This window comes from Camellia sinensis, chromosome 10 (genome assembly GCF_055761805.1).
Source record: "Camellia sinensis isolate YWXY chromosome 10, ASM5576180v1, whole genome shotgun sequence".
Taxonomy (NCBI): domain Eukaryota; kingdom Viridiplantae; phylum Streptophyta; class Magnoliopsida; order Ericales; family Theaceae; genus Camellia; species Camellia sinensis.
In genome coordinates this window covers 31,135,524-31,161,453 of record NC_138970.1, presented here as the reverse complement: position 1 = coordinate 31,161,453, position 25,930 = coordinate 31,135,524, and the positions used below count along the sequence as shown (strand labels likewise).

Sequence of the window (25,930 nt, the reverse complement as noted above, 5' to 3'; positions counted from 1 at the left end):
AATAATTTATTTTTTATTTTAAATATTTTAATTTTAATATTTTAAATTCAAAACACAACTCCACACTCAAATCGTAATCAAACACATAACGCAAAATTCAATTCAAAAATTATGTTTAAAACTTATAACTAAACACATAACTCGAAACTCCACACTCAAATCGTAACCAAGCACATAGCAAAAAAAAAAAATAAAAAAAAAATAAAAATAAAAACACATTTACAAAACAAAAAAATGGTATTTAAAATAAAAAATAATTTTTTTAATATTTAAAATATTTAAAAAAATATATAGCACACAAATGTATGAATATAGAACACATTAAAATAAATAAATATTTAAAATATAAAATATTTATCCTAAAAAAATAAAATTAAGAAATTTGTTAAATATTAAAAAAAATAAATCCAAAAAATCTCAAAATACAACTTAAAACTCGAAATATTTTTCAAAACTCATAATCAAACAAAATTTCTTTTCTCAAAAAACACGACTCAACTCTCAAATCATAATTTTAAAAAATAAAATAAAAAATTTGAATATTTTTTTAAATAAAATTTTGAAAATAATTTTTAAATTAAATTTTGAATAATATTAAATTGTGTATTTTGATACGAATTTAAAAAATTCAATTAAAATTATAATTTCAAAAAAAATGAAACGCAACCTTAACAGTTCCCATCAGAAATATGTAATCAATTCTCCACCTTTATATAAATCGGCAACTTACCTGTGCGGTTGGGTCTCCATGCTATATTATATAACACCACCGGTTAATTTTTTAGACACCGCATTTTTACTCTAGTGATGCTTAGACATCTCTAATTTAAAAATTTTAAACACATTTTTAATAAGGTGAAAAAGGAGAAAAAAAAAAATAATAACACAGCATTAACAGTGATAATACATAAGATTTAGGCCAAGTTTCGCATAATTAAAAAAGACAAAAAGTTAAATTAAGTCACATTACCTCTCTAACATATCACTTCAAACTCAATTTAAACCTAATTTATATTTTATAAAAAATTCAAAAATATACTTATTTAGTCTTTCCAAACTAGGCTTTACTATCACATCACTAATAACAATTCTAATTAGAGGTCCAAGCAATTTTGTTTCTAGTCCATTCTAAAATCATTTTTTTAAAGTAATTTTAATACTAATAATAATAATATTTGCAATAAGATCACACACCATCCACCGCTTTCCCAAGGTCTTCTCAAACACCACAAACGACAAAACCTCCTGTTTCCTCAATCACAATTTACTCTAATTCTATTTTATCATCATCATCATCATCATCATCAATGGACACTACGATCGGACCAGTCGAACCCTCCACCATCCCTTCCACCGCTGTCATCGGAACCCTACCTCACAATAGCTTCGTCTCAACTCTCCAGACCTCCCTCCCCCTCTGCAACGCCGCCGACTCCACCCTCGGCCGCCACCTCGCTCGCCGCCTCGTCCAAATCGGCGTCTCCGACGTCTTCTCCGTTCCTGGCGACTTCAACCTCACTCTCCTCGACCACCTCCTCGCCGAGCCCGGCCTCAACCTCATCGGCTGCTGCAACGAGCTCAACGCCGGCTACGCCGCCGACGGCTTCGCTCGGTCCCGCGGCGTCGGAGCCTGCGTCGTCACTTTCACCGTCGGAGGCCTCAGCGTCATCAACGCCATCGCCGGAGCTTACAGTGAGAATCTCCCTGTTATCTGTATCGTCGGCGGTCCTAATTCGAATGATTATGGAACTAATAGAATTCTTCATCACACCATCGGACTACCTGATTTCAGTCAAGAGCTTCGCTGCTTTCAAACCGTTACTTGCTGCCAGGTCTGTAGAGTTTAGTTTTTCAAAACTGTTTTTGAATTTTTGTGTGTTTTTTAAATCTACGTAAAATGTCTTTTTTTTTTTTTTTTGTTTGTTTGTTTTGAAAAAAATAAAAACGAAAATGTGCTGATTTGGTTTTAGTATTTTTTTTTTATTATAAATTTTTTCGAAAATATTTTATTTTTGAGTTTCAAAATCAAGGCAAGTTTTGATTGATCGAACACCAATTGAGTGAGATCTGTTCATATAAATGTGTGTGTGGATGTGTGTATGATGTGAGTTGAAGTGAATGTTTTTGAGTGAATTGTGGATTGTGATGCAATTAGGCAGTTGTGAATAACTTGGAGGATGCACATGAACTGATCGATAACGCAATATCAACCGCATTGAAAGAAAGCAAACCTGTCTATATCAGTGTTAGCTGTAACTTGCCGGCAATTCCACATCCTACTTTTAGCTGCGAGCCAGTTCGATTTTCAATCTCTCCCAGGTAAAACTTCGATAATTTGATCTTGTCGAATATATATATATATATAAATACTAGTGATGTGTGTGTGAAGATCTTTAGCATATGAATGAAGACGATGTGTAGAAACCTTGCACAAGATTTAATTATTTGAATCAGTTTGATTTTGTTACATGCAGTTTTCAAACTCATCAATTGTTATGACTATTTTTAGAAAATCAAAAAAGTGTGACCAAGAAAGGGTTTACACCTACTGACTGGTGCAATTGAGAAAATTTTGACCAGTTTAACGAATGATGGTTGAATTTGAAAACCATTTAATAATTATTGGACATGGAGTTTTAGCAGTTACTAATTTTATTGGTATTTTCGGAATAGAAAAAAGCGTGATAAAGTTATGAGTTGTGTGCTTTAATATAGATAGATATGTGTGTGTATTGCAGTGGTGAGTGTGTACACGTATGAATGATATATTTTGGTTCAATTTATATTGATTTTGATTTTAATGGTGTACAGATTGAGTAATCAGATGGCTTTGGAGGCTGCAGTGGAAGCAGCAACAGAGTTCTTGAACAAGGCAGTGAAGCCAGTGTTGGTGGCTGGGCCAAAACTGCGAGTGGCAAAGGCTTCTGATGCATTTGTTGAATTGGCCGATGCCTGTGGCTATCCAGTCGCCGTGATGCCATCAGCAAAAGGACTTGTGCCGGAGAACCATCCCCATTTCATTGGGACTTACTGGGGTGCTGTGAGCACCGCCTTCTGTGCAGAAATCGTCGAATCTGCCAATGCTTACTTGTTTGCAGGACCCATTTTCAATGACTACAGCTCTGTTGGGTACTCTCTGCTTCTGAAGAGAGTGAAGGCGATCATCGTGCAGCCTGAACGTGTGGTGATTGGAAATGGGCCTGCGTTTGGGTGTGTTACAATGAAGGATTTCTTGAGAGCTCTGTCAAAGCGGCTTAAGCGCAACGCAACTGCCTATGATAATTACCATAGGATCTATGTTCCGGAGGGACATCCTCTCAAGTGTGAGCCTAACGAGCCCTTAAAGGTCAATGTTCTGTTCCACCACATTCAGAAGATGCTGTCAAGTGACAGTGCTGTGATTGCTGAGACTGGGGACTCTTGGTTTAATTGCCAGAAACTGAAATTGCCCGAGGGATGTGGGTAAGTGGCTGAGAGAATGTTGCGTTTGTTTTTATTATTTATTTTTTATTACACTTTATGATTCAACAACATTGTGAAATTGGGGTTTGCAGGTACGAGTTCCAGATGCAATATGGATCAATTGGCTGGGCTGTAGGTGCAACTCTTGGATATGCACAGGCTGCACGAAATAAGCGAGTGATTGCTTGCATTGGTGATGGTAGCTTTCAGGTATTTATGCATACATATCCGTCTTTGTTGTATTCCATATGGTTTTGATTCTTGTAAATTTTCCCAATGATACTTCATATGAATTCTGGCAATCACTTCTCTGCTGTTCCTATTTATCTCAAAAAATACGACATAGATCTCTATTTCGGGAAAGAAAGGGAATGCTTCTTCATATTCAAATTAAATCTGTATGAGTTACTCCCAATGTTCTGGAAGATTGTTGACTTCCTCTGCAATATTTCCAACTGTATGTTAAAGGGTTGTGTTGTATTGCTGTCTATGCTTGTATATCTTCAGCTTATATCACCTTGCATGCACAATATGAAAGACTTGAAACTTTAAGGATTGCAATAATCGGTTTCACTACTGATTATCTCCTGAATTTGTCCTTGTTAACACTCATTTTGGTGAATACTTCACAGGTGACTGCACAAGATGTGTCAACAATGTTGAGATGTGAACAGAGGACCATCATCTTCCTTATAAACAATGGGGGATACACCATAGAAGTTGAGATCCATGATGGTCCTTACAATGTGATCAAGAACTGGAACTACACTGGTGTGGTCAATGCAATCCACAACGGTGAAGGCAAGTGCTGGACAGCTAAGGTGAGTTGGGAAGTTCAATGCACATTCGCTTTGATGCATCAACTCTGAAATGGGACGATTAGAGATCACAAAACCTTTTTTTTTTTTTGTCTTTATTGTTGCAGGTGCGCTATGAGGAAGAGCTCATCGAAGCAATTGATACAGCAATGGGTGCTAAGAGTGATTGCTTGTGCTTCATAGAAGTGATTGTTCATAAGGATGACACGAGCAAAGAGCTGCTTGAATGGGGCTCCAGAGTCTCTGCTGCAAATAGTCGACCCCCGAACCCTCAGTAAATACTTATCACTGCAGCTATAAGTGGATAGAACAGCATTTATGCTTCCTCGGGTATATAAAGTTCTAGGTTTGGCTTGAGCCACCTGTTCGCATATTCTGCATAGTTCTGCTGAATTTTGTGTGTATATTCCCTTTGATTTTAAATATCTACTGATCTTTATGCCTCATTTTCTATCTTCTTTTACATATTAAAACTTTCTTTTTAGTTTGACTGGTAGATGTTTGGAATAATTGGATGGATAAATGCTGAGAGAGAGAGAGAGGGGGGGTTGTGGGTTGCATGGTAGATATGAAAAGAGAGATCAACGGCGTGAAAAAGAGAGGCATGAAAATGAAATGAAGTAAATGGATTTGGCTATCTTCCTCAATGGAAAATGATGCATAAATAATGTCACTCAAACTACTTTTTGAAGCTGGATAATACTGAAGTGTTGTTTTTAGACAGAATGGTGTATTTATTTATTTTTTTGAACTGGATTGGTGTGTTTATTTGTCGTCGTTTTATTCTAACCTTCTCTCTCATAATTTTTAAAGTTAAACTTAGGTGTCATTCCATATAAATTTTTATATAAAATTTTGTTTGCTGATTATTTTTATTCAAATTGTATTTGAATTATAGATTTAAATAAAAAAATTAAAAAAAAAATGAAAAAAATGTGTAAAGATTTCTTTTTCTTCCTCTTTCCGATCTCTCCCATCTAAATTTCTAATCTAAAATACATCCAAACATAGCTTACAATTCACGTTTGTAAACCCCATGGGGTCAACACTCACCAAAATGAGTACCCAAAATATATATATATTAATTTTAGAGATTGTTTAGTAATTTTTTGACTTTTTACAAAAATATATATATATATATATATATAAAGGTAGAAAGGTTATGCAAGTTATACCAAATAGCAACTTTCCAAACTCAAAGCAAGGAAAATAAATTTTTTTTTTTTTGGGGGGGGGGGGCGGACTAAACACTAGATATTTATAAATAGCAAAAAAAGTCTATACAAAATTAGCTGCATTAGAGACGGGCATAGCTTAGTTCAAAAAAAAAAAAAAAAAAAAGAAAAAAGAAAAAAAGAGAAGGGCATAGCTTTCCAGCATTTTTGTAAAATGACGCATAAATAATGTCTCAATCTACTTTTTACTGTAAATAGAGGGTTGGTTTTGAATTTTGATACAAATGATTTCATTTTAAATTAAACAACCGACCATTCTCAGTCATAAAGAAAATACTTCGCACTTTAGTGTATGAACTTTTATATAAATTTTTTATTTGTCTACTGTTTTAACTAAGACCTTGTCTGAAAATAGACTAATGACATATTTTGTAGTATAAAGTTCTTTTTGAAAATGAAATTTCAAAGATGACTTTTATGAGAAGGACTTTGGTAGATTAATGAATGTTTGGTGAATACTTGAAAGTCCTGCAAAATCAAACTTAATGATGTAATTTTTTCAAATCTAAAAAAGATTAGTATAATTCATCTTATATATATTTTCACTAGATTAATTATGATAAAAAGGTAGATTGTCTTCAATCAAAAAACAATTAAAAATGAATATATATATATATATATACTAGTAATTGTCACACGCGATTTGTATATAATTCAAATAAGTAAAAAATAAAATAAAATATTTATTATATGTTGGGTGTCACTCAAGGGATAAGAGTTTTCTTCGTTAGACCGAAGGTGTAAGATTTAAGTCTCATTCCTTCCATCACACCACTAAAAGTGTTCACTTTATAACAGAATAGGTAGATAGATAGATATATTAGTTTTAAAATCCAATTTTATATACATTTTTAATCAGCTAGATGGAATTATATAAGGAATTTAAAAATGTTATAACACCTCTTAATGAAAATAATACTAAAATGTATTACTAAATCCTTTATCAAACAGATTATCTATATCAAATTGTGTTGTGCAATTTCTATATTAACTTGCCTCGTTTAATATTCGTATTATTAAATTGTGTCATATTTGTATTCGTATAAAAAAAATGGTTAATCTTAATTTGTTGATTTCATATACAATTTGAATCGTGTTTTCCTATTGGATTGAAAATTCTGACATAAAATTGCATTACAAATAACCTATATGTTAAGATTTGGTAAATTTAATAAAATAAGGAGTATTACGGATAATTTATTTGAAACAATGTGCATATAATAAAAAATAAAATAAATGTCACTTAAAGTTGTGTTTCATTGATTTAGGGAGGAACTTGGAAAGAAAAAAAAAAAATAAAATAAAATATAATTACATATCACCTAAATTTCATACAATTTTTTTTTTTTTTTTTTTTTTTTTTTGCTTTTTAAATTCCTTTCCAAATACTAAATACAGTCTAAGAGACTCGTCCAGCTCGCGAGAAGTGGAATTGGAATCGGAAGCCAACGCAAGTGACTTCTCCGAAATCGACCTTCTGCAGGAGGGACTTACAATAAAGTGACTGAAAAATTACTATGTAAATTGATATACAAATCCACTTTTTAGATTCATTTTCTAAACTCAATGATATATAAGTGATATGATTGCTTAATAATTGAGAAGATATAAGAAAGAGTGTTACCTTAGATATTCTAATTGATTGTCACGACATTGAACTTGAAAATTAAGTCTAATTTTTGGACTTGTATAACAATGCTCAATCTCTAATATCTAGATTTATTGAAAACTCTTTTTGAAAATCTAGATATGTCTAGTGTTTATTGGATTATTGATTTAGGCAATTCAAATAAAAATTTATGCAATCATGATCAAAATAGAAAGGGAGTAAAATATCACAACCACGACACAAAAGATTTTTTATATTGAAAAATCACAATTGGAATCCTCACCAACCTATGATAACAAATCACGAATCTCTGGCCAAACGAATAATCCGCTGTAAAATAAAAGTAGTACAAGAGATATCTTACAAAAGTCATTCCCAGGCACGCGACCTTTTTCAATCTACAAGTAACTCCACCTCCTCCCCCACTGGATATCCGTTTTGTTGAGTTCACACCACGATTAGCTTTGGAATCCACCAAAGCTCCAAGATACAATCTTGGAATCCACCAAGAAAGAACACACAAGAAGGTGTTGCAATATTTTTTAAAACTTGATGTTTATCATGAAGTTCCTATGAATCTAATGAAACATCAAGCAAAATGAGAGATATAAAGAATCCTCACTATACAAGTTCTCTCTCAAAAATATTTCTCTCTTAAAAATATTTCTCTCATAAAAATAAACTCTCTCTAAATTAGAAGTATTTAGAAGTAACTCAAAAGAGGTTTCAAAGAGTAGCTAGAGAGATGCCAAACAATTCAGCCAAGTTGTCCTTAAATAGATTTTAGGACGCACACAGTTGCGGGCGTGGTATTGGGATTCGCGGGCACGACTAGGCAGGCCAAGGTGCTGATATTCCTCCATGTCTCCTGCCTAGCTTTTAACAGTTCATTCCTCCGACAGATAGTCTCTTTTTGGTGCTGGAAAATTCCACAATTCACACAGGATTGTTCATTACAGATTGCCAAAAAAAATTCACAACTTTTTGCACATTTGAAGCTCTATCTCTTCAGCCATGTTTTGCTAATAAAAGTCTCAGACAAACTGCCACCTTATGAGCTGTTTGTCTGAGTGCTTCATATAATTATTTGCACAAATAGTTTCATTTTTTGAAATATTCATTAAAAAAAAAAAAAAACTCGTAGTTTCATTACAATATAACAAGGCAAAATAGTTTCATTATAAAATATACAAAAAAATAAAATAAAAATGCAGCCTTCATCTCACAAACAAAAATAGGTACTTTCTTGAGAGTACAAACAAAAAATTTACAGCCTATGCAAAAAAGAGCACAACTAAAGTATTCCTTCATCTCAAGAGCAAAATCCATCCTCCCTTAGCTTCTCTGACTCTACAACTGTAATGACTGCTTTCACATGAAAAAAATGATTTCCTCCTTGATATCCGATATCAAACTTGTCACCACCTTCACCCCCCACAACCAGCAAAAATAATGCAACAAGATAAAAACAATACCTACAAGAGAGAGAGAGAGAGAGAGAGAGAGAGATAAATAAATAGAAACTCAGCTATGACCAATCTTACAGCTCCCAGTGTATCACAATAGCAAATTTGGAGCTTTCCTTGAACAATCTTGCATTTTTTTATTATTATTTATGTTTTGGGCTGGAAAGAGATAAAATTTTATTCAAGACAAATAGGAAATGAAAATAGGCTACCACATAACAAATGTTAACAACAATGCTTCCAACTAATAAGAAAGACAGAGCCTGAGACATAGTTGGTAAGATTCCAACTAAAAAGAAGAAGAAGAGAAACAAATAAATTCATAACCACAAACTCTCACTAAAATACTACACTTCCACCAAACACAAAAACATTTCCCATCCATTTTTTTAACTCAATCAACAATAAACACACTGGTTCAATTGTGTGGTCCGAAAATGCACTGGTTAGCTAGGGTTCTTGAACAAACCATTCGAAAAATGAAAGCTTTTGTTACTGGTATTCTTCTTGCCTTTTCACTTCATTTTATCAATACTACAAGATACCTCTTGATTATTGCAATTAAAATTGAGTCTCAACAAAATAATTATTGGACATGGAGTTTTAGCAGTTACTAATTTTATTGGTATTTTCGGAATAGAAAAAAGCGTGATAAAGTTACGAGTTGTGTGCTTTAATATAAATATATATGTATGTGTATTGCAGTGGTGAGTGTGTACACGTATGAATGATATATTTTGGTTCAATTTATATTGATTTTGATTTTAATGGTGTACAGATTGAGTAATCAGATGGGTTTGGAGGCTGCAGTGGAAACAGTAGCAGAGTTCTTGAACAAGGCAGTGAAGCCAGTGTTGGTGGCTGGGCGGAAACTGCGAGTGGCAAAGGCTTCTAATGCATTTGTTGAATTGGCCGATGCTTGTTGCTATCCAGTCGCCGTGATGCCATCAGCAAAGGACTTGTGCTGGAGAACCATCCCCATTTCATTGGGACTTACTGGGGTGCCGTGAGCACCGCCTTCTGTGCAGAAATAGTCGAATCTGCCGATGCTTACTTATTTGTAGGACCCATTTTCAATGACTACAGCTCTGTTGGGTACTCTCTGCTCCTGAAGAGAGGGAAGGCGATCATCGTGCAACCTGAACGTGTGGTGATTGGAAATGGGCCTGCGTTTGGGTGTGTTATGATGAAGGATTTTTTGAGAGCTCTGTCAAAGCGGCTTAAGCGCAACGCAACTGCCTATGATAATTACCATAGGATCTATGTTCCCGAGGGACATCCTCTCAAGTGTGAGCCTAACAAGCTCTTAAAGGTCAATGTTCTGTTCCACCACATTCAGAAGATGCTGTCAAGTGACAGTGCTGTGATTGCTGAGACTGGGGACTCTTGGTTTAATTGCTAGAAACTGAAATTGCCCGAGGGATGTGGGTTAAGTGGCTGAGAGAATGTTGCGTTTGTTTTTATTTTTTGTTACACTTTATAATTCAACAACATTGTGAAATTGGGGTTTGCAGGTACGAGTTCCAGATGCAATATGGATCAATTGGCTGGGCTGTAGGTGCAACTCTTAGATATGCATAGGCTGCACGAAATAAGCGAGTGATTGCTTGCATTGGTGATGGTAGCTTTCAGGTATTTATGCATACATATTTGTGGAGAAGTGGTTTGGAAATACTCTTCTGATCTTGGGAGACGCTCGCGATCCTCTGCTAGCCACCTGAAAAGGGATAAACACTCCAGTCGGGGGGCCGGAATTAGCACTCCGACGGGCAAGTTAGTCTCTGCACTCAAGATTTCTTGTATTCTCAGCTAAGCTTAATAATTCTCACATACCTTTCTCTGATGGGTGATCCCGTATTTATAGTATCTCCGTTGGGCCTTTAGGCTGGGCTCGTCCTTGTTCCGTCACATGTACCTCTACTCGGCGTCTGTCCTACTGGCTAGGATACTGGTTATTTTATTCGGCTCCTTGATTGGCTGGGGTATATGCTGAATAGAGGTTATGTTTCGGGCCGGACACACATCTGTCCCTATGGGTCTAATATAATTTTCGGCTCCCACAATTGCCCCCCAAACTCCCTACTAGGATCAGTTAGTCGGCGTGTTTGGCTTTTAGCTTGGGAAGTCAAAAATTCAGCGGTTAACCCTCTTATCAATGCGTGTCAAAATGCGCTCACGCTTCTTAGTCATTGTAACGCTTTCCCACCCCTTTGTACACTGCTTCCATTTAATATGATTTGAAATTGAGAAGAGTGAGGATGAGGGCGACGTCATATAAAAATACCATGTAATTATGTAATTATTGTCTGAATGAATAAAACGTCCTATTTTAAATGTTTCATTGTAATTTGCATTCGGCAAACACGTGTTTGCGTATGTTTCATTGTATAAACATTGACCCGCCCGAGTCAACTAGGCATTTAATTCCGAACGGTTATATGCCGGCTTGTCATGAGCATTCTTCATTAAATATATATTTGGTATGCGTCAGGCATGGTCAATGCGCCGATGAGGCTCCGAATTGGGAGTCTTAATTGGCCCAAAAGTGTCATGCACCAGGGGCTCCGAATCCGAAAACTGTCAGCCCATCCATAATTGCCGTTTAGATAATTAGACCATTTTAACCCCAAAAAGCCGAAAATTAGTACATGGGGGGGCTGTGGCCAATGTTATTCGACGTCCGTCTTTTGGAGTTCAGTGTTAATGAAATCGCTTCAGGGTCACTGCAAGGATTAGAAATAAATCGCCTCGGACTCTTCGCGCCAGTAACTTCACTTATTGTGTTCAGACTCGATTTAAAACAATTTTGTTGCGTGGGGTTAGATAAGTGTGAATGTCAAATGGAGTTTTTTTCAACAGCAGAGGAGATACTGCAATGAATCCCAGCAGAGAACCTATCCGTGTGAGAGGTAGGGCGTTCAAAGAACGGGAAAAACGTCAGCCTCCAAGTCGTCGAAGCAGATCACCCCGAAGGGAGAAATAGCAACGGGGAAGTTCTCCGCAACCGTGACCCAGAAATGAGGCCGACGTAGCACCACGACCGTTGAGTTTTACTATTTTCGTGAGGAAATCCTTTCTTATCCTGGATCTTGGCCTTGACGTTGTCTATGGTGTCAAAGCTTTCCACCTCGAGGGTGATTGTCTCGCCGGTGTGAACATCGTAGATTCAAGTGCGGTCAGATCAAAGCATTCCAAGCTGTGGATGCTTTTCGAGCAGCGGACGTTGATTCGGCGTTGCCGCTGTACCAACGCGACCACTTCCCCTTTTTCGCCTTCGAAGTTTGAGAATGTTGATGAAGGCGACGCCGTATGGAAATAGATATTGTAATACTCGAATGCGGATTGCATTTTTGTAATTACTGTTTAATCGAATAAAATGTTTTATTTTAAAAGTTTAAATCTCATTCTGAATTTTTATATGCTTAATTAAGCATCTTATTTCGAGTGTTGGCACGTTTTGTTTTGCTCATGCTGTTGTGCCGGCTCAACTTACATATCCTTGCTTTGATGTGTAAATGTTTTTTCATTCTGGAGGGCGCTCCGAATTCGGAATATTACTCGGCCCTTGAGCGTCACTCGGCGGGACACTATTTGGTCTGCTAAATTTGGAGGCTTTATTGGCCAAAGACATCATGTGCCGATAGGGCTTCGAATCCGGAGACTTTTTCGGCCCAAAGGCGTCATGCGCCGAGGGGGCTTCGAATCCGGAGCCTTTTTCGGCCCAAAGGCGTCATGCGCCGAGGGGGCTCCGAATCCGGAGACTTTTTGGCCAATTGTGATATCCGCGAAGGGTGCTCCAAATCAGGAGGCTTTTCAGCCTAAAGGTGTTATGCACCGAGGGGGCTCCGAATTCGGTGACTTTTTCGGCCCAAAGGCGTCATGCGCCGAAGGGGCTCCGAATCCGGAGACTTTTTCGGCCTAAAGGCGTCATGCGCCGAGGGGGCTCCGAATCTGAAGACTTTTTGGCCAATCGTGATATCCGCAAAAGGCGCTCCGAATTCGGAGGCTTTTTTAGCCTAAAGGCGTCATGCTCCGAGGGGGCTTCGAATTCAGAGACTTTTTGGCCAATCGTGATATCCACGAAGGGCGCTCCGAATCCGGACGCTTTTTTCGTCGTAGCACTCTTTAACTAGATTTCGCAGTGGGTGGGATTACAACTTTTTCAACAAGAATCCTTGCATTACAAAAGTGGAATGTGTACTTGGCGAATCATTTAGAACTGGGATCGTTCCTTACAAGTTGAGTTTAATGACAGTATTTTTGCAAGTGCGTCGAGTTCCAGGGCCGTGGCAGACTCCTTTCACTATGCCAAAACAGGGCATTAGCGGCGGTAACGAAAACCGTCGTTAAAGGTATCATTAACGGCGGTTTTGTTACCGCTGTTAAAAAAACCGCCGTTAATGCCCACTTTTAACGGCGGTAACAAAACCGCCGCTAATGCCCAATCATTACCACCGTTAATGACGGCGGTCTTTGGAAATACTCTTCTGATCCTGGGAGACGCTCGCGATCCTCTGCTAGCCACTTGAAAAGGGATAAACACTCCGGTCGGGAGTGCCGGAATTAGCACTCCGACGGACAAGTTAGTCTCTGCACTCAAGATTTCTTGTATTCTCAGCTAAGCTTAATAATTCTCACATACCTTTCTCTGATGGGTGATCCCGTATTTATAGTATCTCCGTTGGGCCTTTAGGCTGGGCCCGTCCTTATTCCGTCGCATGTACCTCTACTTGGTGTCTGTCCTACTGGCTGGGATACTGGTTATTTTATTCGGCTCCTTGATTGGCTGGGGTATATGCCGAATAGAGGTTATGTTTCGGGCCGGACACACATCCGTCCCTATGGGTCTAATATAATTTTAGGATCCCACAATATCCATCTTTGTTGTATTCCATATGGTTTTGATTCTTGTAAATTTTCCTAATGATACTTAATATGAATTCTGGCAATCACTTCCCTGCTGTTCCTATTTATCTCAAAAAATACGACATAGATCTCTATTCGGGAAAGAAAGAGAATGCTTCTTCCTATTCAAATTAAATCTGTATGAGTTACTCCCAATGTTCTGGAAGATTATTGACTTCCTCTGCAATATTCCCACTGTATGTTAAAGGGTTGTGCTGTTTTGCTGTCTATGCTTGTATATCTTCAGCATATATCACCTTGCATGCACAATATGAAAGACTAGATACTTTAAGGATTGCAATAATGGGATTCACTACAGATTCGCTCCTGAATTTGTCTGTGTTAACACTCATTTTGGTGAATGCTTCACAGGTGACTGCACAAGATGTATCAACAATGTTGAGATGTGAACAGAGGACCATCATCTTCCTTATAAACAATGGGGGATACACCATAGAAGTTGAGATCCATGATGGTCCTTACAATGTGATCAAGAACTGGAACTACACTGGTTTGGTCAATGCAATCCACAACGGTGAAGGCAAGTGCTGGACATCTAAGGTGAGTTGGGAAGCTCAATGCACATTCGCTTTGATGTATCAACTCTGAAATGGGACGGTTAGTGATCACAAAAACTTTTTTTTTTTTGGTCCTTATTGTTGCAGGTGCGCTATGAGGAAGAGCTCATCGAAGCCATTGATACAGCAATGGGTGCCAAGAGTGATTGCTTGTGCTTCATAGAAGTGATTGTTCACAAGGATGACACGAGCAAAGAGCTGCTTGAATGGGGCTCCAGAGTCTCTGCTGCAAATAGCCGACCACCGAACCCTCAGTAAATACTTAACATTGCTGCTATAAGTGGATAGAACAGCATTTTATGCTTCCTTGGATATATTAAGTTCTAGGTTTCGCTTGAGTCACCTGTTCGCATATTCTGCATGGTTCTGCGGAATTTTTTTGTGTATATTCCCTTTGATTTTTAACATCTACCGATCTCTTTGCCTCATTTTTTATCCTTTTTTTTTTCATATTAAAACTTTCTTTTTAGTTTGACTGTTAGGTGTTTGGAATAATTGGATGGATAAGTGCTGAGGGAGAGAGAGAGAGAGAGAATGAAATGGAGAGGCATGAAAATGAAATGGAGTAAATGGATTTGGATATCTTCGTCAATGGAAAATGATGCATAAATAATGACTCTCAAACTACTTTTTGAAGTTGGGTAATACTGAAGTTTTGTTCTTAGAAAGAATGGTATATTTATTTGTCGTCATTTTATTTTAACCTTCTCTCTCATAATTTTTAAAGTTAAACTTTGGTGTTTTTTTATATAAATTTTTATATAAAATTTTGTTTGCTTATTATTTTTAGTCAGATTGTATTTAATTATAGATTTAAGTAAAAAATTTACAAAAAAAATGAAAAAAATGAGTAAAGGTTTCTTTTTCTCTCTCTGGTCTCCCCCTACCTAAATTTCTGATCTAAAACACATCCAAACATGGCTTACAATTCACGTTTGTAAACCCCATCAGTAATGTTAGGGATCATGAAAAATATATCATGAATATTATCATGAAAAGTTTTCAACCTTTAAATTACCCATACAATAAAACACCACATACTAATCAAGACTAATCAAGGGATAAAAAATCTTCATGATATATTTCATGATATATTTTTTATGATCTTTAACATTACTCAAACCCCATGGGGTCAACACTCACCAAAATGAGTACCGCCATAAAAAATAAAAAAGGACTAAATTTAGAGATTCTTTAGTAATTTTTTAATTTTTTATAAAAAAATATGTAAAAAAAATAAAAAAAAGTGATGTATCAACTTGTTCCAAATAATAACTTTCCAAACTCAAAGCAAGGAAAATAATCTCTCGGTCTTTTTTGGGTGGAATAAACACTAGATATTTATAAAAGTCTATACAAAACTAGCTGCACTAGAGAAGGGCATAGCTTTCCAGCATTTTTGTTAAATGACGCATTGTTTGGTTTCTATTTTCAGATATAATTTTTGAAAAAAATCTTTAAATTTTTTGAAAACATATTTTCAAAATTATTTTATCTCTTTTACGCATCAATCAATCACTTTTTTTCTTTTTTTCCCCCTTCTCAATCATTTTTTTTCTCTCACATATATCTACTCAACTACAACAAAATATCAAATTATCCCAAACTTTTAAACTCCAAAACTATTTTCAAAATATATAATCAAACAAACTAAAAAAATTTCTAAACTCTATCAAAATTTTTTTTTTTAAAAATTTATCTCAAAACATAAATTAAACAGAGTTTATAAACCTATTTTTTACTATAAATAGAGGGTTTGTTTTGAATTTTCATACAAATGATTTCATTTTAAATTAAACCAAACAGAGTCTCTCAACCTACTTTTTACTGTAAATACTTCACACTTTAGATGTTTGTTGTAGCTTCTCGTAGTTTAAAATTCTTTTGAAAATGAACTTTCAAAGATGACTTTTATGAGAAGGGCTTTGGCAGATTAATGAATGTTTGGTGAATATATACTTGAAAGTTCTGCAAAATCAAACTTATCAGACTTGATGTATTTTTTTTAAATCTAAAAAAGATTAGTATAATTTATCTTATATTTTTTCACTAGATTAATTATGATGAAAAAGTATATTATCTTCAATCAAAAAACAATTAAAAATGAATATATATATATACACTAGTAGCACACACGATTTATGTGTAATTCAAATAAGTAAAAAATAAGTAAAAAATAAAATAAAATATTTATTATATATTGTGTATCATTCAATGAATAAGAGTCTTCTTCATTAGACCGAAGATATAAGATTTAAGTCTCACTCTTTCCATCACACCACCATAGGAGTTCACTTTATAATAAAATAGATAGATAGATAGATAGATATATTAGTTTTAAAATCCTATTTTATATACATTTTTAATTAGCTAGATGGAATTACATAAGGAATTTAAATATGTTATGACACTTCTAAATGAAAATAATACTAAAATAAATTATTAATCTTTTATTAAATGGATTATCTATATCAAATTGTGTTGTGTAATTTTTTTATTAACTTGGCTTGTTTAATATTTGTATTCGTATAAAAAAATAATTAATCTTAATTTGTTATTTTTCATATACAATTTGAATCGTGTTTTCTTATTGGATTGAAAATTCAGACATAGTTAAGATTTGGTAAATATAATAAGAATAAAGCTTGAGACCTCTAATTAGAGGTGCCATTAGTGATGTGGCAGTGGGTCCCACCCATTGCCGCGGTGTATGTTGTGTCTTTTTTTTTTCATTTCCACTTCACTAGTGGTGGATTTAGAGCTCTAAATCACTGCTGATATAATAATATCATTTGAAAAAATGTGCATATAATAAAAAATAAAATAAATGTCACGTAAAGTTGTGTTTGGTTCATTGATTTTGGGAGGGACTTGAAAAGGAAAAGAAAAAAATTAGATAAAATGTGAATAAAATATAACTACATTTCACTTAAATTTTATACAATTTTTTTTCATTATTAATTTTTTTTATTATTAATTTTTAATTTCTTCCCAAATATATGAATCAAAACAGAGTTTTTAAGAAACTCGTCCACCTGGCAAGAAGTGGAATTGGAATCGGAAGCCAACGCAGGTGGCTTCTCTGAAATCGACCTTACGAGGGAGGGACTTACAATAAAATGACTAAAAAATCACTAGGTAGAATGATATATAAGTTTATTTTTGGGAGCTTTTTTGATAAATTCACTTTCTAAGAATTTTATTCCATCAAACTCATATTCTTTTTGACTATTCTATTAGGTCCTATTTGAGATAAGAAGACCATAATACCCTTTTCATCTACTTATGTTCCATTTAGTTCACATTATTTTTTTATGTTTCAATAAGTCCTATGGGTGACATAATTACCAAGATACCCTTAATGTGAATGTTCACACCGTCAATGTGAATGTTTATATCGTCAATGTGTAAGGGCCCGGCCCATGTCGATCCTCGTGGGTGCCGAGAAAAATTCGAGTCGGGCCGAGGTGGTCCCGGCCCGTTGACAATGTGAATATTCACATTGACATGTTAACATTCACATTAATAGGAGTGTAAAATTGGCCCGCGTCCCGTGGTGGCGCAAAACCCGCCTGCGGCCCATGGGCGGCCCGGGGCGGGCCCGGTTCGGCCCGTTGACAATGCGAATATTCACATTGACATGTTAACATTCACATTGATAAGAGTATAAAATTAGCCCGCGGCCCATGGCCGGCCAAAAGCTCGCCCGCGGCCTGGGGCGGGCCCGGCCCGGCCCGTTGATAATGTGAATATTCACATTGACATATTAACATTCACATTGATATGAGTGTAAAATTAGCCCGCGCCTCGTGGCTGCCCGAAACCCGCCCATGGCTCGTGGATGGCCCGGGGCGGGCCCGGCCCAGCCTGTTGACAACGTGAATATTTACATTGACATGTTAACATTCACATTGATAAGAGTATAAAATTGGCCAGCGGCCTAGGGCGGGCCCGACCCGGCCCGTTGACAATGTGAATGTTCACATTGACATGTTAACATTTACATTGATAAGAGTGTAAAATTAGCCCGCAGCCCGTGGGTGGCCCGAAGCCCGACCGCAGCCCGAGGCGGGCTTGGCCCTACCCGTGACAATGTGAATATTCACATTGATATGTTAACATTAACATTGATAGGAGTGTAAAATTTTCCCGCTGCCTGAAACTTGCTCGTGGCCGGGGGTAGGCCCGGCCCGGCTTGTTGACAATGTGAATATTCACATTGACATGTTAACATGCACATTGATAGAAATATGGAATTGGCCCGCGGCCTGTGGGCTGCCCGAAGCCCGCCCACGGCCCGGGGTAGGCTCGTTTGGGTTCGGGCCATAGCATGTCCGAGACCCTAGGCTAGGGCCTAGGCCATCACTCTAAAGCCTTGCCCGGCCCATCAGCCCGCTTAAGGCCCACTCAAGGCTCGGTCCGAGGCCCAGCCCGCCCGAAGCGCAATGTCTTTTTTTGTGAAAAATAATAAAATTTTAGTAGAAAAAATTAAAAAGAATTAAAAAAAAATGGCTAGGCCCGCCCAAGCCTGACCTAAGCTCGAGGCTAGGCCCAGGCCCACCTGCCTGAACCGAGGCTCGATCCATCGGCCCGTCCAAAGCCTGAATACCTTTGTGTTAGGGCTGGGGCCTGGGCCTAATTTTTTGGCCTGTGGGCCGGGTCAGGTCGGGCCGGGCCAGATTTTTTCGGACACCCACGAGGCTCGATATGGGCCGGCTCGGGCCTCTACGCATTGATGATATGAACATTCACATTGACGATGTGAACATTCACATTATGGGTATTTTGGTAATTATGTCCCCCATAGGACTTATTGAAACATAAGAAAATAACGTGGACTAAATAGAATATAAGTAGATGAACATGGTATTTTGGTCTTCTTACCTCAAATAGGACTTAATTGAATAGTCAAAAAGAACGTAGGCTGCCCGAAGCCCGCCTGCGGCCTGGGAAAGGCTCGTTTGGGCCCGGGCTCGAGCCTAGTCCAAGACCCTAGGCTAAGGTCTGGGCCATAACTTTGAAGCCCGGTTCGGTTAAGGCCCATTCAAGGCTCAGTTTGAGGCTCGGCCCGCGCCGAGGCCTAGTGTCTTTTTTTGTGAAAAATAATAAAATTTTGGTAGAAAAAATTAAAACGAATTAAAAAAAAATGGCCAGGCCCGCCCAAGCCCAACCCAAGCCTGAGGCTAGGCCCAGGCCCATCGGCCCGACCCGAGGCTCGACGCCACGGCTCTGGCCCGGACCCAAACGAGCCTGCCCCGGGCCGTGGGCAGGCTTCGGGCAGCCCACGGGCCGCGGGCCAATTCTACATTCCTATCAATGTGCATGTTAACATGTCATTGTGAATATTCACATTGTCAACGGGCTGGGCCGGCTTACCCCGGGCAGTGGGCAAGCTTCGGGCAGTGGGCAAATTTTACACTCCTATCAATGTTAATGTTAACATGTCAATGTGAATATTCACAATGTCACGGGTCGGGCCAAGCCCGCCTCGGGCTGCGGTCGGGCTTCGGGCCGCCTATGGGGTGCGGGCCAATTTTACACTCTTATCAATGTGAATGTTAACATGTCAATGTGAATATTCAAATTGTCAACGGGCCGGGTCGGGCCCGCCCTGGGCCGTTGGCCAATTTTATACTCTTGTAAATGTGAATGTTAACATGTCAATGTGAATATTCACATTGTTAACAGGCCGGTCCGGGCTCGCCCCGGGCTGCCGGTGGGCCATGGGCGGGTTTCAGGCAGCCACGGGGTGCGGGCTAATTTTACACTCCTATCAATGTGAATGTTAACATGTCAATGTGAATATTCACATTGTTAACGAGCCGGGCCCGCCCAGGCCGCGGCCCAATTTTGTACTCTTATCAATGTGAATGTTAACATGCCAATGTGAATATTCACATTGTCAACGGGTTGGACCGGGCCCGCCCCGGGCCGTCCATGGGCCGCGGGCGAGTTTCGCGCCGCCACGGGACGCGGGCCAATTTTACACTCTTATTAATGTGAATGTTAACATGTCAATGTGAATATTCACATTGTCAACGGGCCGGGCCCGCCCCGGATCGCGAGCGAGTTTTGGGCCGCCCACGGGCCAATTTTACATTCCTACCAATGTGAATTTTAAAATATGAATGTTCACATCATAAAATTGCTAACCGTTCAAAAAATATTTATAAGGGTATCAAAATTAAATATAAGGGCATAAGTGTCCAAGAAAAAAGTGTAAATTAAGAAAAAAGACTTTATGGAATAAAACTATACATATATGAGACTAAATGGGTTAAAAAATTCCTTCATGGACTTCTTGGGTTAAAACACTTCTAAATGGGATTTATCAATAATTTACCCTTTATTTTTTAGATTCATTTTTAAAATGAGCCACAATAGAGACCCCCTCTAATCACCATCCCCACCACCCCCCCACACACGTGGCGGGTGGTGATTGGAGGAGCAGGAAAAAAAAAAGAAAGAAAAAGAAAATGTAACCAATGAGAGAGAGAGGGGGTCAAAGGGAGTGTGGGGAAAAGGGGGCCTGAAACATTTTTGTTTTAAAATTCAATGATGTATAAATGATTTGATTGATTTATAATTGAGAAAATATAAGATAGAGTATTATCTTAGATTTCCTAATTGATTGTCACATTATTGAATTTGAAAATTGGGTCTAATTTTTTGAATTGTATAGCAATGCTCAATCTCTAATATCTAAATTTATTGAAAACTCTTTTTGAAAATCTAGATATATCTCGTGTTTATGTGATTATTGATTTAGGCAATCCAAATAAAAATTTATGCAATCATGATCAAAATAGAAATGGAGTAAAATATCACAATCACGACATAAAAGATTTTTTATTTGGAAAAACCACAATTAGAATCCACACTAACCTGTGATAAAAAATCACGGACCCCCGGCCAGACAAATAATTCACTATGAAAGAAAAGTAGTACAAGAAATATTTTACAAAAGCTATTCCAAGGCACACGACTTTGCTCAATCTACAAGTTGTTGTGAAAATTGAACAATAATAATTTTTCTAAAAGACAAATTTCAGAATAATGATATTAAATAAAACATATTATAAAATTTGGTTTTTCCCAATTTGATAAAACTATGTATATATAATAAAATAACAAGAAGATGAATAAAAAGGTTCAAAAAATAGCCTATGTGATTGTGAGAGACATGTTAAAGACGCTGTCCTTAAGTCGTTATATGCTCTCTCCGTGTAGATTTTAATGGTCACAAACGACTCTAAGATACAACCCAAAACTTCACAGGATCTAACACAATGAACAGTTGCACTAGAAGAATTTGCCAAATATGTTTCAGTTGCTCCGAAATATAGAATATAAAAATACAATATAGAGAAGAGAGAGAGAAGAACAGAGAACATTTTATATATATTTTTTTCCTGAGTTAGAATCCTATTTATATAGACACTTTGATGTCTGTTGAGAACATACATACCATTTGTTTTGACACTAAACACTTATTTAAAATTCAAACAAATAAAATTGATAAAAAAATATATAAATAAATAAATACAAATAAAGTTTTGAAACTTTTAGAAAATTTTCCACAATCCCCCACAAGATTTAAAACTTCGTAAAATATCAATAAGTACAAAGATAAAAATAATATGGGCAATACTAAAACTGTACAATAGGTATAGGTGTTTTCCAAACTTGAACTTCACTTAGTATTAATAGTTTCATTCTGAAAAAATCTTAATGAGTCTTGAACTAAATCCCTTTTACTAGAATTCAACATGTCACACATATGGTATGATGCATAATTGTGGCACGGGTTAGCACTATTAGAAGCCATGTGCTCAATCTTGATTCTCATGAGAGTGTTAGGGAATAGCCCTATTCCCATGATCACAGCTCCATGACGCTCTCACTTAGGTTTGGAAAGATAGAAATGATAACTGTAGCTAGTTTCTCATTGCTCTTCGGAGGGGTTTAGTCTCATCGAATACGATAGCCCTATAGTTCAGACTCCCATAGTTTTGAATCTAATTTCATAAGTGCAATGTGATAAACACAAATGAGTCCAAATCTAGCAAATCTTTTGGAAAATCAATTTTCAATCTAAAATTCCAAAAATGGATTGCTTTGCTAGATTTCAGAGTCGCCACCTAAATATTTTTAAAAAATTTAAGAAACCCGTGACTCGTGCCAAAGGCTATTTATCTGTCATCACCAAAGTGTCTCAGATTGGGAACTTAGGTATGAGAGGGGAATGTCATGAATTGAGCACCCTACTCACCCGATCAAAGATCGGTCTCTACTAATCATGATGTGATTTTTATTTACATTATATGCTCCTATTCTGATTTATTAGGCTATTCTTATTATGTGAAGCACACAAGTATAAACTAATTCACAAAATTTAGAATGCTTTGATTTCATTTTTGTTTAAAAAATTGTTTTGAATATGTGTCACTTGAAAAAGTGGGCTCATATGTACTTTAATCAAATCATCCCAATTTAAGCAAATTAGCCTTCATCCACAGGCATTCAAGAGATATCTCAAATAAGCACTTAGCCTCGTGGTAAACATGCCCGATATGACAATAATCACAAGCATACAAAATGCTAAAGTAAAAAAATGCCTACCCCAAATATCCGAGGCGAGCCAAAAGAAAGAAAATAGTTAGAAAACAAAATGCATGATCTTAAACAATGCAATATGACTAATGCAACGCATACAATATGAAATGAATAGGCTCAGCTACTAGTATGGCATGTGAGTCAATTCAAGACATGTGACAAAGCACGTATTTGAGAAAGGAATTTGAAATTGACATTGATTAGTATGGTGAGCCGAACCCTTATGCACGCAAACATGGATATGTACACATGGGAAATGTTAATGAAAATATGATGCTACCATTATAAGCGAGTAAATAAAAGGGAGAAAGAAATAGGGGTTGGAAGACATAACACAAATTATTACAAGTGTTACAAATTGGCTCTCGCATAAGAGAGTCCGAATGAATGTCCTAATTAACTAAATATTACAAGACCAAATTAATTAACTAAGTTTAACTAGCTATTACAAATTCAAAGGAATTTAACTAATTAATTACAATTTAACTAATTAATCTAAGAGCTATTTAAGCTGATTAAATTCAAATGGCAGTCGAAGAACCACACACGTAACTGAGAACATCCTCTCGGAAAATCCTTTGTTTTGCTGCCAGACTCTGTTTTGTTCGTAGTCAAATAATATTCTGTTTTTGCCCCAGCTTCTGCTCTGCTCTGTCATGAAAATGACACTATTTGCTCAACAAAAGGTGGTTGGCCAGATTCAAAGGGTGGCCGGCTGGACACTAATTTTTGGTATAGCCCTGCTGCAACAGAATGGAAACTGAGCAAAACTAGAGTGTTTCCAGGGGATGTTTATCCTCTGGATGTTTATCCTATTATGACATTGATCAAAGGAGGAGTAGAATCGGTTCATAAATCATCAATGGCCGCAAGGTTGTTGCATGATGATCCATGAATCGATGGGACAAGGGCTTATTGAATGAAAAGAAAAGACCAACAAAACCTCCTCCCTATCACGGAATTACCTCAAGGGAAGCAATAGACATTGATTCTTGGATCATTATCATCACTAAAGAGTATGAAATGACTTAAGACTCAATGGGTTCAATATAACGTCCGATTGAACCCAACTCAATTTTATTATATTGTGCCTCTTTTAGTCCAATTTTTATTAGCCTTTTCATTACCTTTTCATTCTTTAGTCATTTCATCCAAAATTGATAGTTATGTTCACTAATGAAAAGAAATGTCAAACAAGAAGTTGTTCTCAGCACGAAAGAGATGTAATGCCTTGGTCATGAACCTCCGAAGAGATTAAACCATTAAGCATGGAAGGTCTCTTTCTCATACTTTAAACAACAATCGATTGTTTGAAACAACTCTTAAGAAAAAGGAAAGAAAACCAAGAAAGGAGGGAGGTTGCAGTGGTGATTATTGCAATGGTGAATGCATATATGAAAACTATGAAATAAAAGCTATCAACTCAAACAAGTTAGTGTCTAAGGCCTAAACCACCAAACCTATGAGGACTTACAACAACATAAGCCTATTATTCAAAACATGAATGAAGTAAACACATCAAAACAGTCCCATAAACACCAAAACAGTGCTGGAATTGATTTGAAGAAAGCTAGGAAAAGTAAGCAAAATAGAAGAGAATTGAAGCTAGTAAGCAAGCCTAAGGAGAGGTGGATAACCCCTCCATTTTTTGGACCTTAAAATCACATGTTTTAGCCTCTGAAAAACTCTGAAAATCAGTAGCTAAAAGTTGAGAAACAAATGGGAAACACAAGGACATAAGCTTGGAATAAGGTTCAAGGAAGGGTGGTTAAACCCCTCCACCCTTGGTAGCTTTTAATCACAAGTTTCAGCAAACAAAAACAGTCCAAAGACAGTCTAAAAACAATAAGAAAAGAGAAGGAAGAAGTAGTGTAAGGATAACAAATGTTATACCTCTTGAAGAGGAGTTGCTTTTTTCTTCACAAACCATAAGGTATTTACTCTCAAGGGTTGAAATTTTAGCTGAATAATCTCAGCAAGAAGACTCAAAATATTGGTTTAGAAAGTGTATGTATATTGTATGTATATTGCAAGATAGAGAGGGAGAGTGTTTGGCAAGCTTTGAGCGCTTAGCAAAATTTTCTAACCTAAAATCAAGAGGGATGTGCTTGTATTTATAGAAAAACACCTTGTTTTGTTGGAAATATCTGTATTGAGCCAGCTGGTGCAGTGAATGCACACAGGGGGACAACTGGCAGCAAATATCTGTTTTATCGGGAAACCTGGCTGGTTGGCCAGGTGTGGGATGGCCGCCCACTGATATTTGGCCAGTCGGCCACCTATTGGCTAGCAGGCCTCTAGGTTGTCAGGCTTGAAAAAAACAAGTTTTGGCTCAAAGGAGGTGCAAGGTTCTAGGCTTCTGAAACTCAAAATTGAGGCTCCTTGCTGAAAAAATCGAACGTTTGTACAACGTATGTTTTCATTATTGAGTGACTAACCTGAGGCGCCCAAGTCTTATAGGTGGTCAAAAATGGGGTGTCTACAGTTGCCCCTCTTTGACAGAGCTCGAAGTCATGAAATGACATGAGTTAATGTCAAAGCTCGAAGACGACCCATTTTGACGAGGCTGTAAGAATTAGGCAAATAAACAAAATGTAAATGCGGTTGGTTGAACCTGAGGGTTGCCTATGCATTCCTTTGCAAGGAATCAAACTAGTGTAGTTCAGGTGCAGGATGCAAATGGTATACAATGTAACGAAACAATCAAACCACAAGTAGTGCAAAACACACTAATACCATAAAAGAATGGAAATGTAAATCAAACTATGTTTAACACAGAAAAGGTGCCGGAACCCTCAAACCATAATTCTTGTGGAATAAGTGCGCACACATGTAAAACTATGCATTTCGCAGAAAGAGTACAAGTAATTTGGGTGATGTTAATGCTTTCAAGATTGCCACTTTGCTGATTATTACGGGGGTCGAGCTGCCCGGTCAGCTCGCGGCCGAAGCAAATTGCAAAATTGCATTCAAAATTGTATGTCCGCCCATGTTCGCTCGAGCTAAGGAATTCTCGCTCGAGCTAAGGATTTCTCGCTCGAGCCAAGGAGTTCTCGCTCGAGCCAAGGATTGCGTCCATACAAAAACCTGAAAGAGTGTATTCCTCGCTCGAGCCAAGGATCCGTCGCTCGAGCCAAGGCACTAGTAGAAATCATGAAAAATACACTGCTCGCTCGAGCCAGAAAAGCTTCGCTCGAGCGAACCTCAGAATCCGGATTTTTCAAGGAGTTTGTTTTCTTCC

General features: G+C 37.2%; 1 protein-coding gene, 1 long non-coding RNA gene and 1 pseudogene across 3 annotated transcripts in view; all 3 read left to right on the top strand.

Annotated features, from left to right (window-relative positions):
* LOC145801051 (uncharacterized) overlaps positions 1-25,930 on the top strand; it is a 288,678-nt gene that overhangs the window by 97,562 nt on the left and 165,186 nt on the right. The gene's annotated exons all lie outside the window — the stretch shown is intronic.
* Positions 1,159-4,726, top strand: LOC114270131 (pyruvate decarboxylase 1). Its single transcript, XM_082891225.1, has 6 exons — positions 1,159-1,832; positions 2,156-2,319; positions 2,812-3,462; positions 3,555-3,672; positions 4,095-4,283; positions 4,388-4,726. Exons 1-6 carry the CDS (start codon positions 1,308-1,310, stop codon positions 4,556-4,558), a joined length of 1,818 nt encoding a protein of 605 aa, XP_082747351.1. The 5' UTR covers positions 1,159-1,307; the 3' UTR covers positions 4,559-4,726.
* Positions 9,263-14,612, top strand: LOC145801050 (pyruvate decarboxylase 2-like; annotated as a pseudogene). The gene is made up of 4 exons (XR_014341899.1): positions 9,263-10,018; positions 10,105-10,222; positions 13,868-14,056; positions 14,161-14,612. The product of XR_014341899.1 is annotated as a pyruvate decarboxylase 2-like (transcript).